Source organism: Siniperca chuatsi, linkage group LG2 (genome assembly GCF_020085105.1).
Source record: "Siniperca chuatsi isolate FFG_IHB_CAS linkage group LG2, ASM2008510v1, whole genome shotgun sequence".
NCBI classification, from domain to species: Eukaryota; Metazoa; Chordata; class Actinopteri; order Centrarchiformes; family Sinipercidae; genus Siniperca; species Siniperca chuatsi.
The window spans coordinates 32,006,892-32,021,377 of record NC_058043.1 but is presented as its reverse complement, the minus strand read 5'-3'; the positions used below and the strand labels follow the sequence as shown (position 1 = coordinate 32,021,377).

Below are 14,486 nucleotides of genomic sequence, written 5' to 3'. Positions count from 1 at the left end.
ATATAGAAGCACAAGCGCACTGGCAGGTTTCCCTCTGCTCCCGCGCTTCACTGCATGGACAAAGGTGAGGGCACCTTTGACCAGAATGTCCAATATAGCCATGGATGAGACAAGAAATGTGGGAAATAAATCCGCTGCAGTTGTTCCCCTGATGTTCATAGTCTCTTCTCTGGTGAGAGAGCCCCGGGTACTACAGCAGAACACTGAATTAGCAAACAAAACAAGCCAAAACTGTGCGCACCAACATGCCGAGGCAGCCATGCATTGTGCCAATTGCCTGTTGTCAGTACGTTATTTATTCTACAAATGTGTTTCTATTGCAGCATAAAAATATGGAATATTGGAAATTTAAGGAAACTATCAAAGTTGATAATTTCTTTTCATTTTTTCTCAATCAATGGAACAGTAAATGGTGCACACAAAAATTTCCCCTTGAATGCAGAAAGCTAGCACCTGAATGAATGTGAGTGTGTGTGTTCTTACTGTGGAAGGTGTGCAGGTGTACGGTGAGTCCACTGGCCTGGCTGTAGCCTTTGCCACACTCTCGACATACATAAGGCCGATCCCCAGTGTGTGTTCGCACATGACGCGTCAGTTCAATGGACTGGGCAAAGACGGCCTTACAATACTGACACACATACATCTTCCCTAAACACAAAAAAGACAAAGTGAATCTACACAGATTGAACTGACTGGACATGCAAAGACACCCCTGAGAAGAGATTTCTCAAATCATGATGGCTCAATGCTAAGATTAGATTTTTATCTGAAGGGATGAGCATTAAGATGAACTTTTCAGGCTGCCTAATCATCAGTGACATGCTTCAACAACACAACAGGATTTGAAAACATTTAGATTTTATTTTTTCAGTTAAGTACATGATTGGCCCAATTCAAGATATAAATATTAATTTTATTAATGGGGATGGTGGATTGCAGTCAGAAGCTAACACAATAATTCAATATCATCATTTACCAAGTGAAATAATATCATAATTATATGGTCATATAATCTTTGTGTTAAACAAAAATCTGTAGTTAAAGGTCCAGTATGTAGGACTTAGTGGCATCTAGCGGTGAAATTGCAGTTTGCAACCATTTGGATACCGCTCGCCTCACCCTCCCTTTCCAAGCATGTAGGAGAAACTACGGTGGCTGCGAAAAACGCAAAAGGCCCAATAAAAAGCCAGTGATTGGTTTGTCCGTTCTGGGCTACTGTAGAAACATGGCGGTGCAACATGGCGGCCTCCATGGAAGGGGACCCGCTCCCTCTGTAGATAAAAACGGCTTATTCTAAGGTAACGAAAACATGATTCTTATTTTCAAGCGATTATATACTAACAAAAACATACTTAAATACAAAATATTATATTCCATTTCTGCCAATAGCTCCTCCTTACATACTGGACCTTTAAAATGAATGATTTTAAGCTAACAGTAATTAAAAACTAAAAAAAGATTGTCAGCAGCAGAATACACCCCTGGATCACCAACAGGTCTGTAAACAACAAAAACATCTTTGTTACTACACAGGTGTCTGTGTGTGTGAGTGAGTGTGTGTGTGTGTGTGTGTGTGCGCGTTACCCTCGGAGTGTTTCTTCTTGGTGTGGTATGCGAGTGCAGCAGCCACACTGAAGCTCATATCACAGTGTTTGCAGCGGTAAGGTTTCTCTCCTGTGTGCAGCCTCATGTGATTCTTCAGAGACGAGTTGGCGCCAAACTTTGCGCCGCAGTCCTCACAAGCAAACGGTTTCTCTTCAAAGTGCTCAGTGCGCTTGTGGTAAATCATGCCTGAAATATGACAAGAGGGAGCAGAAACATGACACAGTTGAATCTCTTGAAGCTCAATATGATAGTAAATAAGCAACTTAGGGACAGGATGACATTTAATAGCTGCAACTGAAAAACAGCTGCATTGTAAACTTGTTGCAACAACCACATCCAAATTTTCATTTTACAAATTTAAAATCCATTTGTACAATGAGACAATATTTTATGAAGTAAGGACCATATACCATTACCATACTGGCACAAATATAAGAGTTTTTTCCTGTAAACTACATATGAAAAAGTGGAGGTTGTATTATATTCAAGAACTACACATTTATGCATTTACAACAGCTGATATTCTCTTTGAATGGAGCGAGTGCCATTCATGTACCATTTGAATGTTACATTACAGTAAGATAGTGTTGCATTATGGGTATTTGTGGCCTTAATGTTGGTAGTGTTACGTGCCAAGCAGGCTTGTTTGTTTTCTTTCCTGCTTTGTCTCTCCCTCCCCTCCCTTGTGCTTTCTTCTGTGTCCTCTCCAGGTGCTAACGAGGTGATTGGCTTGCATCTGTGCCATCCAGCCTTGCTGCTTACTGGGCAAACGATTCTGAAGCTGGCCAATCCTTATGCCAAGCCAGCTATAAAAAGAAGCCTGCCACATGCCGGTTATGTGACTGAATTGTGTATGAGCAAACTTGGAAAAATTATAAAGCAAGGTATATGGAAAGAGGTTGGATGTTAGGTAAGTTCGGGGTACCCTATAAATTTTTTCACTCATGTAGTTCAGTCTGTCTAGAAACAGACAGAACTACATTAGTGGTTGGTGCCACCTCTGTTTTGTTTAGTTCTTGTTGTAGATAAGATAGTCAAGCCTTTTTGTTTGTACTTTTGTTTCTAGAGGTAGTTTAGCTAAGGCTGGTTTTGTTGTATTGTTTTCACCTCATTTTGTTTGGCACAACCTACCCCTGTCCAATCGTCACACATACTTTGAGAACCTTTGTAGTATGTTCATGGTATTTTGTTGTAAATAAATCACTTGTTGGAAATAAATTTCCAACAAGTGAAAATGAGTTCAAAGCATCGTCTGATGTCTTTATTGCTGAAACTGACCATCACTACTCAGGAATTACTGCTGTCATACAATGTGATGTGATAAAGAGCAGTAAAGCGCCGCTATGGGAAGAAACTGGAATCCATAATTCCAACAGTCTCATTCCAGACGTTTGGAGCCTATGGAGCATAACAGACTGCAAAGCAACCTCCTCCAGCACGGTGACTGTGAACGTCTCTCTGGCCGGAGAGCTCAACACATTTTATGCACACTTTGAGGCTAACACTAACAGCAGTTGACAAGCCGTCACATCCAAGGTGGGAGCGCCCACTGGAGAGGAGCATGAGGTTACTGTCTCGGTGCACGTGGTGAGGAGGAGCCTCAGGAAAGTAAACACTGGGAAGGCAGCAAGACCAAATGGAATATCTGGACTTGTTCTCAGAGCATCCACTGACCAACGGCACCGGTGTTTACTGAGATCTTCAACCTCATCCTGGCCCAGTAATTTTCAATAAGCCTGATCTGAAAGTTATCTTCACGTCTTTTTCCCCAAAAAGGGGGGTTGTTTAATATTTAGGCCAATACGGTACCTCACATTAACCTTCAATGAAAAAGAGCAGAGGCACTGCTGTATATCACATAGCAAAGGCCAATGATTTAATGAGTGAGGCTATTGTTTCTACAGTTACATAACTGATGACAAGGCAAGATGCTTCATGATCCATCTAACTCAGTTCAGCAGCTGATGGTGATAGATTACCACCTCCAATCACACAGAAAGGGATGAGGCTGCCAGGACTCGCCAACACTTCCTGCACTCAGCTGTCAATCCAAATACACTTTTCTGCTGAGCCTACTACTATTCACAATGAAACAGGTCAGTGCGGGAGCTGCAACTGATCAGAGTGTTGTGAAAGAATAAGCTCAAAATTACATTTACATACAATGAATATCTGACATACATCAGGTGGTATTGGTTAATGGGCTGATTTTTTTTTTCTCCCCCCCACCCCTTCCAGGTGACCATTTATTTTCGCCAGGGCTCCAGACTAACTCTTTACATTGGTGGCACTGGTGCACATAACTTTTTCATTTAGGTGCACCCAATAATACATTTTAAGCATCGCCATTTTTTTGTCAGTTACCATACACAGTGGTAATTTCTTAACACATGTTATTGATTGTAAACAAGAATAAAAAGGTGCAGATAAATGTTTTTTGATGGATTTAAATTTAGTAAAACGCAGCTCTTCTTTGGTTTGCTGCTGCCTGGCACTGAAATGCTGCGGGAAGGGGGGCTGTTCTGCTGGCCACGTACCTGTCACGGCACAGGACAGTGTCTTGGAGACATTCTTCTTTTTAAACGTTGATGCTCCGACAGCAAAAGCACTATGCGCGGATCACAGTTATAATGTTAATGTGACTGAATATTACTAGTCAGGTGGTAGCCAAGCAGCCACTGACGGTGAAGCATGAATAAATAATGCAAGCGTGACTTCAGTGCTCTGCCTGAACTAACACTATGTTCAATTACGCCGGGGCACACTCCCTACCTGTACCTGTGCTTGACGGCTACCTCACTGACGTGCTGCGGCTCGCATGCGTGTGGTGTCCGCACAGACAGTGTTGCTGCTGCGGCGCTGCTACTGCCAGCCCTATCTTTTTACATTGAGTTTCCCTTTGATACAAGATAGATTTATTGATAATTTTACAACACAGGGTTGTATAATGAGATTTTTTTTGTAGTTCCATGCTACTCAAAAAAAAATAATTATACAGTAGGATCAGTGAATAAATAAGTCAGAAATGAAAACTATTTTACATGGTAGAGTGCTGAAGATGAGTTTAGGAGTCTCACAGCCTGAGGGAAGAAGCTGCTCTGTAGTCTGGTGGTATAACAGCGGATACTTCTGTATCTCTTGCCAGAACAGGCTGTGGCTAGGGTTGGTACTGTCCTTTAGTATCCTTTGGGCTCTGCGCAGGCACCTCACCGATAAATACAATACAATAAAAGCCTTGTTAACAAATGAAGATATTCTGTCCACAGAAACGCTAGAGGACAAAAGGGTTTTTTATTATTTTTTTTATGTCTGACATTCTACAGATATAGACATTGAAACTGTAGTGAAAGGTGTATGTTGCTGGTATGATGTCGATATGACTATCAACAGATCATTTTGTCATTTGATCATTTTGACTGTATTTTGGCTGAGAACCGAACGTTTCTCAGCAAAGATAGGTGAGCTGCTGAACCTCCAGATGACGCGCGGCTGCTCACACGGGCTGTGTGGCTGCTATAACCTGTTAACATAGGTGCTGAAATGAAAAGCCGATTCTCACCTGATGGGTGGGCGAAGGTTCGCCCACACAGATCACAGGCCACCTTCTTCTTCACTCGTGCGGTGTTGCGGTGAGCCTCGGCCCGATGGCGCTGCAGGGCCCGCTGGTTGGCAAGCTTCTCGGGGCACTGTGGGCACTGCTGCTCACACTCCTGGGACATGGGGCAGCGCTTCACGTGGGCCAACATTCGACATTTGTAGGAAAAACCCTTCTTACACCAGCGACAGGAGTAGGGCTTGGAGGGGGAGGAAGAAGAGGAGGAGGGGGGAGGGGAGGAAGAGTCTGTCGTAGCATTTATGACTTTCTCGTCCTCTTCGGTCTCCTCCTTACTGTTTTCTTCCTCTCCCTCTTCATCTAGCTTTTCTTCACTTCTGGTGCTGTTCTGCTTTCTTGAGTCAACTGTAAAAGATGGAAAAAAGGTTAGAAAACTTATTTGAACTATTACCATTATCCCAGCAACAAGAGATAAATATGACACCAGTGTATTGAATGTAAATTGGTTTAACGGTAGTTGAATGGTCAACTGAAAACAGGCTTTTTTTAGTTTAGTAAAAGTTGATATTTGGATATGCATTTTTAATTGACAGAGAAGATGTGAATTGAAGATTATGAATTGTCAGAATATCTCTATTGTCAGAGATAGAAAGCAGAGACAGATCCTAACCAAGTACAGGCTCAGTGACCACAAACTGGCAATCGAACAAGTAAGACACAAAAAATCCTGGCAACCAAAATTAACAGAATATGTGGTCACTGTTTGAAAGGTGAGGCTGAGACAGAGATGCACTTCCTCCTACAATGTAAAACATTCAATGAAATAAGATTATAACATTTAATTTAACAACAACTCTGTAATTTCAGATTTCAAAGAGCTAAATGACCTCTCAAACTTAAAAATACTCCTAGGAGAAGGAGACAGGGCATATCTTGCTGCCCAAAATGTACAGTGCATCCACACTACATGTACATAAGGTTTCACAGCATTTGCTCAGTACTTTGTTGAAGCACCTTTGGCACCAATTACAGACTCAAATCTTTTTGAGTATGATGCTACAAGCTTGGCACACCTATTTTTGGGCAGTTTCTCTTCTTTGCAGGACCTCTCAAGCTCCATCAGGTTGGATGGGCAGTGTCAGTGCACAGCCATTGACTATTGAGTCATGGTTTTGGCCAGGTGATGGTACCTGGTTTCCTCCAGACATGACGCTTAGAGACATGACGCTTACATGACGCTTGCCATTCAGGCCAAAGAGTTCAATCTTTGTTTCATCAGACCAGAGAATTTTCTTGAGTGCTACTGAGGTGGTTGTTCTTCTGGAAGGTTCTCCTCTCTTCACAGAGAAACGCTGGAGCTCTGTCAGAGTGACCATCGGGTTCTTGGTCACCTCCCTGATTAAGGGCGTTCTCCCCCGATCACTCAGTTTGGCTGGGCGGCCAGCTCTAGGAAGAGTCCTGGTGGTTCCAAACCTCTTCTATTTACAGATGATGGAGGCCACTGTACTCATTGGGACCTTCAATACTGCAGAAATTTTTCTGTACTCTTCCCCAGATGTGTGCCTCGATATAATCCTGTCTTGGAGGTCTACAGACAATTCCTTGGACTTCATGGCTTGGTTTGTGCTCTGACATGCACTATTAATTGTGGGACCTTATATAGACAGGTGTGTGCCTTTCCAAATCATGTCCAATAAACTGAATTTACCACAGGCGGACTCCAATCAAGTTGTAGAAACATTTCAAGTATGATCAGTAGAAACAGAATGCACGTGAGCTCAATTTGAGGGTCTGTGAGGGGCTGTGAATACTTATGTACACGTGATTTTTTTCGGTTTTTATTTTTAATAAATTTGCAAAGATTTCAAACAAACTTCTTTCACATTGTCATTATGGGGTATTGTTTGTAGAATTTTGAGGAAAATAATGAATTGAATCCATTTTGGAATAAGGCTGTAACATAAAAAAAAATGTGGAAAAAGTGAAGCGCTGTGAATACTTTCTGAATGCACTGTATCAACATGCCACAACCTGAGGGACAATGACATACACAGCACATGCATGCGTTCACACGCACACACGGACTATGGGGAGTGTAAAGGGTCACGGAGGACAAGACGCACGTACATACGCTCGTGTGTCCCACGTGTGTGAGTCTGTGTGTGATTTAATTTAAAATCTTTTTCCTCACCTACAAAGCTCTTAATGGTCAGGCACCATCGTATCTTAAAGATTTCATAATACCTTATTACCTGACTAGAACACTGCGCTCCCAGAATGCAGGGTTACTTGTGGTTCCTAGAGTCTCCAAAAGTAGAATGGGAGCCAGAGCCTTCAGTTATCAAGCTCCTCTCCTGTGGAATCAGGTCCTAGTTTGGGTTCGGGAGGCAGACACCATCTCCACATTTAAGAGTAGGCTTAAGACTTTCCTCTTTGATAAAGCTTCTAGTTAGGGCTGGCTCAGGTGAGTCCTGAAACATCCCTTAGTTATGCTACTACAGGCCTAGACTGCCGGGAGACTTCCCATGATGCACTGAGCTCCTCTCTCCTCCTCTCCCTCTCCCTCATCTGTATGCATTTTTAACCCATTAATGCATGTTACTAACTAGACATCTTCTCTCTCCCATAGTTTTGTGCTTTCTCGTTTCTCTCCTCTCTCCTTCTCTGGCTTTCAGCAGATATTTCTGCCTCCAGAGCTGCAGAGTCTGGATCAGTGATTGTGGGCCACCTGCTGCCCCCGTGTTCCTGCTCGACAACTGCTACTACAATTATTATTAGTCTTACTACTATTATTATCATTATTATTCCAATCACTATCATTCCTATTATTATTACTTTATTAATAATCGCCAACCGGCAGCTGCAGATGGCCACCCACCTTTGAGTCTGGTTCTGCCCGAGGTTTCTGCCTCTTAAAGTAAGTTTTTCCTTGCCACTGTTGCCAAGTGCTTGCTTATGGTGGGATTTGTTGGGTCTCTATAAATAATATTATAAAGAGTACGGTCTAGACCTGCTCTATAGGAAAAGATGTGCAATGAGATAACTTCTGTTATGAATTGGCGGTATATAAATAATTGAATTGAAAGAGGGTGGTGTCAGGTTGTGTTATACCTGGTCAGGGACAGTAAGTTGTAATTTACTAAACTGGCTTAGGTTGTTCATGCTTTGTGAGTTTTTGCAGGCCTGCCGTAAATCAAGAAATTGTCATTCAACCTCCAATTAGTGACCTGAGTCTGGCAAAGTTCATGGGACAGACAATGTTACTGGGGAAGGCTTATCAGTTATCTGGACAGGCCTGGTTTATGACTGAGAAGCCAGCTTTCAGAAAAGTCTAATTATTTTCATTAATAAAGATCCAAAATGCTCATCAGGATCAGGGTTGATCATGCTACAAGACAGAGAAAAACTCAAGGTTGATTGAAAAAAACCTACCAGCGAGCAGGTTAGGTTCAAAGAGTCAATTACCATGGTAACTGACCTAGAGTTTAAGTTGCCTCTCTTTCTCGAACTGAAAACCCAGAGTTTCCCCTTATCTCAGGGTTAACAAACTCAGTTTTCACTAAACCCACTTACTGAATTACGCCCCTGGGTTAAGAGTCACACGTGGGCATGTGCAGTCGCAGGATGCGCACAAAGATGACGGATATTAGGGGTGGAAAAAATCAATATACATGCACACCAGTACCTCAAACGTGTACCTGTCTGCCTAACTTGCACTCCGCCTAACCTAGTTAACCTAGTCAGGTGTAAAAGCAGGTGTTGAGTGAAGCTACAATGATCATGTGCGCTGCCCTATGGAGCAACGTCTGACACTACATCTAACACTTAATAGAACACTTAAAATAGAACGCTTCTAGTTTCATGTAGAGGCACATGTGGCGCTGTCACGTCTAATGTGGCGTATCAGTGCAGGGTTAAGTGAAGCTGATGTCGGTGCAAAGCGCTATGTTGCCACACATAGGTTTACTGTCCAAATATTTGGACAAATTATATTTTGATGCTTTGGCAACATTTGTTTTAAACTTTCATGCCAATAAAGCCCTTGGAATTGAATTGAATTATATCCACTCACACAGTCACAAAGGGTTCTTCTTTACCTCCAGTTTGGTTTCCTTCTGGCTCCTGTGTGTTCCCCTCCACCTCCTCCACCAGAGAGAGCAGTGGTGTCGGGAAGGAGGAAGGAGCTTTCTGTTGAACAGTCCGGAGCAGCCTGAGGAGTGCTCCCTCACTGAACTGCCCCTCCTTCATTCTGCTCATCAGTTTCTCCAACGCTGAGCTGGGATCTGCCTCGTCACAGCACTGACACACAACCTGGCAGGAGCAGAAATGTACCTTTATTTACCTCAACTACAGAGAGAACCAGGCCTTTATTTGAAAAAGAGACAGACTTTTATTACAAATTTTACCTCTTTTATAAGAATATTTTATCATATTTTAGTTGCTGATCTGCTCGATTTTATTTTGCTGTTAAAGCAAACTCTAACACTTGATTCATTTTTACCTATTGTCTTGATAAATTCAGTATAATGTACATTTCCACAGCATTAATTCCATCAGTACAACAGTCATGTCATATTCACCACTCTGCTGTTTCTTTTCTCTAATAGAAATACTGTTTACATTGAAAAATAATTTCCAATAGCTTCTACTTTTCAGCGTTAAGCTACTGTAAATTAAACACCCTACTTCCTGCACAGACTTTTCAAATTAACAGGCTTCCAGTATCTCAAAAACTATAATACTGCCTGTGTCTCAGTTATTACATTCTCTTAACTCTACTACTGTTGGCCTGGGAAAAATGTAGACAGATATGTGATAATTTCATCTCACATGATCGTTCTTTTCAGCGACTGTTCCATCCATAAAAGTGAAATGTATATTATGGAGTACTTAAAAAGCCACACCGGAATAGCTAACATTTTTTAAATAAAACCCCCGAGCAGGATTTTTTATTTTATTTTTGTCATATACCTTTAAAAAAGTTTTTGCATCCACTACCATTTTTTTTCACAATAATGTTGTTTGTTTCTATACTTTCTTTACAACATTAATGCATTGCCACCATTATGTTTTAGTATTTCCTTTGATTCATATTTCAGTGCTTTACACTTCACACCTAATACCAACCTTATGCCACAATACATCTACTAATTGAATCTGACACTCTGTCATTGCTTAATAAACATGGTTACTGTGTTAAGTAATTAGTGGACCTAAAGTTAAATGATCCTACTTTCAGAAAACATACAAGTGGATGTAGTGGATTTGATCATGAATGAAGATGGAGAAAAGTGGAGAACAAAGCAGAAAGGAGGATAGTAGGCAACTGCAGAAATGCATAAATAGTTTAAAGGAAGTGTAAAAATGAATCTGAAGGAAACTAGAAAAGGTTAAAAAGGAAAAAATATTATTTGCAAAAAACTATTTGTTGACGATATACTAAGATTTAAGATTTGAGGCCTTAAAAGTTCCCTGTGGAGTTTCTGACCTCTAGTGTCGCTATGGAGTTTTTTTTCTATGAGTGGGTCCACATTCTATTTATCTCGTGCACGCAAACGCATGTGCGTGGTTGACGCGATACACAGCCCTGCCAATGGCTTCACACTATTCCACTGATCTTCAGGTGGCGGTAACACGCCAACATATGCTGCAATGCGCCAGAAAAGACAGAGAAGAAGACGACTGCCAGCTAGTAACCATGGATGTAAACAATGTAGGGTTTAAAATACTTTAAAAATCTGCAACTGTATCTGCATTTACATACATTGGTTAGACCTCAAGAATCTGTGGTGAGTAACACTGAATGTAAACATCACTTTTGTTTGTTTACAAGAAAACTCCACAGGGCACCTTTAACTGTAGGTATAAAAACTTTTTCAGGACTAGGACGACCTGTTCTACCTGTCTCTCCTGTTCATCCAGGCTGCTGTGTGCTGCCTGGCTCAGCAGCTCCAGGACAGATGACATGTTGATGAGGAGCTCCACAAGCTGAGAGGAATGTTCCAGAAGACCAGTGGCAGGCCCATTGGATACCTTAGCTGCCGTTGTGTTGTTTTCTTCCACTATGCTCTCTGAGGATTTGGCTTCTTCAGGCTCTGTGAAACATGGATTGGAGTCATACAGTGCAGTCAGAAAGTGTTAGGACAGTAACAAACTCCTTTGACATGGTAAGCAACTGAAACTGACCTGAGAGCTCCACACAGGTTCTTTTACATGCTGGTTCCTCTGTGTCGTCACAGTCACCCAGACAGGCTTCCTTCTTCAGCTCAGCCTGTAGCTCTGTCTTGTCTGAAATCAAGTCACCCTTGTTGGGTGAAGCTGAACCTCCAGGGTTCACGCTCTGGGCTTTGTTGATCATGGTGAGGCTTGCGGCCTGTGTAGAAAGGCCTGGGACCGGGGGTTGCTGGTTCACTAGACTGGTGAGGACGTTTTTGAAGCCGACAGCGACGTCGAACATCTGCAGGCTGTCTGCAGCGGCGACAATGCGGCTGACGTTGTGTTTGCCTAGAGGCAGCTTGCCGGTGTAGACCATGTCCAGCAGACAGCCAAACTCCTGCGAGGAAACCATGGCTGTGTCGATGGAGATAGTGTCAGAGCCATCCAGGAGAGACCTGACAGAGATTAACATACTTTTATTTCTTTTCAAGTTCCCAAGTGATTATCCCACTACGAGTCATCTTTCCTTTTCTTACCCATTTGTCCTTATAGTGCTATGATTAATATGAATTCATTAAATTACCATAAAACCATGGAGAGATGGGGTGACTGGCTTCTGACAGGCCTGGTTGTTCTGCCCACATACTGTAAGATATCAGGTAAACACTAGATGAACTACATGACAGAAAGTGTCTTTCAGATTTTCCCGTCACAGAGCCGAATAAAGCTGTGCATCAAATTCATCGATATAGGGGTGATGTGGACGTCTACTACTATAGCTGTGAAGACTTGCTTTGACAAGACTTGAGATTTGACTTGGACTTGTCTCAACTGACATTAGACTTGACTTGAGATTTGCTTTGAAAAGACTTGGGACTTGAAACTTGTCTTGGACTTGCCGTGAAGGACTTGAGACTTGGGATTTGAGATTTGCATTAATGACACTTGAAACTTGACTTGGCCTTGCTGACAAGGAGTTGAGACTTGGCTTGAGACTTGCTTCGACAAGATAACTTGAGACTTGACTTGGAGTTATCTCGACTGACTTGAGACTCGCCCTGAGGGACTTGAGAATTGCCGTCAAGGCGTTGAACCTTGATACGTGCGTTTATAAATTTAGAGACCTGACTTAGACTTGCCCAAAAACATGGATTTGCTACTTTAAACCTTTATACTGTTCTTTAAGTCTGGACTTAAAGGCAAAGGACTGAATATTAAAAAAGACATTTTGATAACTGCATTGTATATTAAAATATATTTATAAAAAACAACTGATTGGATATCAAATGAATACTCTGATATTTTAAGAAACTATTTTCTGTCAATAGATCAGTACCACTTTCATTACTGTGCGTTCATGACAGAGATAGCTCTGTGACGTGTTTAACCAAGCTTAGTGGGGGGAACAGCTATCCTGAATCAGCTAAAAAAGGGTACAAAAATTAATTCTTATTTATCCATTTTACTGTGTAAGCTAGCAAGCTAGTTACCAATACACCTTAGTGTCAGAGTTTTGTTCAGGGTTGTCTGTGCATGGACTTATAATCTGTTTAATGTTGTAGTTTTATAGGTCGTTATGTCAGATGATTTTAAAATGCGTAATTGCAATGGGTCTGATGACTATTCAGACTCCTGATATTGTTTAAGACATGAAACCTGACAACTTTAAGATGTGAAAGATTATTTTGTCAAACTACTATTTTCAAGGTCAAGAATAACTTCATGCTCATCTTGCAACAAGCCTCTAATAGCCTGAGACTTTGCTTGGACTTAACTTGAATGACGTAAGACCTGCTGAATATGAATTCCAACCCACTAAATATTTCACTTTAATAAATCACTTGCCAAACCAATCTCTGCAGATCATCTTTCAAATCCCATGTTCACACTACCTGAAGAGCATGCTGGAGGCAGCCAGCACCAGTTTATGTGCACGGTGAGGGCTGTCTCCAACCAGGATGGTGCAGTCACAGAAGTGGCCCTCCTTCCTCAGGGCCCACAGCTGCTGCATCAGCTGGCTGCTGTAGTTGGGTAGCTCCATCATTTTCTTTGAAGGTCTGGAGGGGCAGAATGTTCCGCTCGCTCTTGTATGGAGAGATCACGTCAAACTCAATTCAGAAATTGACAGTTTTCATCATGTTCAGCAATCAGCAAACGTGTAAGTTACAGCATTCAAAGCAGCCAGAATACTGAGTATCTACTGGTGGAATGGCACACACTTAACACAGAGAAGGACTTACTGCATTTATTGGAAAGTTCAGCATTTTGAATTGGTTTACGATGATTAATGCGACCGGCTTCCATATGCTAACGTTATATTCGATTATGGGAACATGAAGGAAACGAGTAAAGTGCATTAGTTGGAAATGTACTTACTTATTGTGCACGTGTGCATTATGTATGCCGAATTACTAACGTTAAATGGATCACAAGTATTCATAAGAAGTCTCAAGTAGCTAATGTTCTTTGAGTTGTGTATCTATACCAATTAGCAATCCCGCATTTATTTTCTATCTGAATGTAATTTGGCAAAATGAAAAGGTGGCATGTACAGATACTACTTTGTAATGTACTGTGTCTTCACATCATTACAAAGCAAGTGGTCCAACATTTTATTAACAGCCGGCTGTTCGCTCAGGTTACAGGTTTGGGATACTGATGTTCTCATGGCCTTCGTTCAATATGTACAAAATAATGTCCAAGCTAGCCAGCTCTAGTAAGTTATCCGTCATTAGCTTTAGCTAAGGATGCTAATGTAATCTAGAAAAGGTTACTTATATTATTAGGTCAGTGAAACTCTTTGGATACAGGAGCAGTTATACTCTGAATAAACAGCTGACGACCATCCGACATGCAGCTTCCACTCAATGGATGTTTTTACCTTGAATGATTCAAACGATCCGTCTCTTTATTTAAACTTCTTTGCTGAACAACTCTGATGTGCGCAATAAAGCTTAGCCGTTTTGAAAATGGCGACCGGCGGTACGGCAACGAAATGGGGACGGTTCCGGTGTTGTGTCGAAGACTGTTCCGTGGATGTATAAAGAGAACTGGATACAGCGTTGAAGGCGGGGCTGTGTTCATTCACATGAAAGCTGCTCAGTGGCGCATAAAATGCCGGTCTGTTCCCCCGTCGACATGTGTTTCCCCTTACTTTAACCTGAACCCAACC

General features: G+C 41.8%; 1 protein-coding gene across 3 annotated transcripts in view; it reads right to left on the bottom strand.

The window, feature by feature from the left end:
* zbtb40 (zinc finger and BTB domain containing 40) overlaps positions 1–14,486 on the bottom strand; it is a 24,882-nt gene extending 10,396 nt beyond the window's left edge. The window contains exons 1-8 of one of the 3 annotated variants that reach the window (XM_044212679.1): positions 14,196–14,486; positions 13,207–13,398; positions 11,345–11,769; positions 11,060–11,253; positions 9,256–9,469; positions 5,165–5,563; positions 1,585–1,791; positions 484–648 (exon numbers count right to left, since the gene is read on the bottom strand). In XM_044212679.1, the coding sequence (XP_044068614.1) occupies positions 484–648; positions 1,585–1,791; positions 5,165–5,563; positions 9,256–9,469; positions 11,060–11,253; positions 11,345–11,769; positions 13,207–13,398; positions 14,196–14,398 (1,999 nt within the window). In that variant the 5' untranslated portion in view covers positions 14,399–14,486. The other 2 variants (XM_044212689.1, XM_044212698.1) reach the window with 2 other exon arrangements.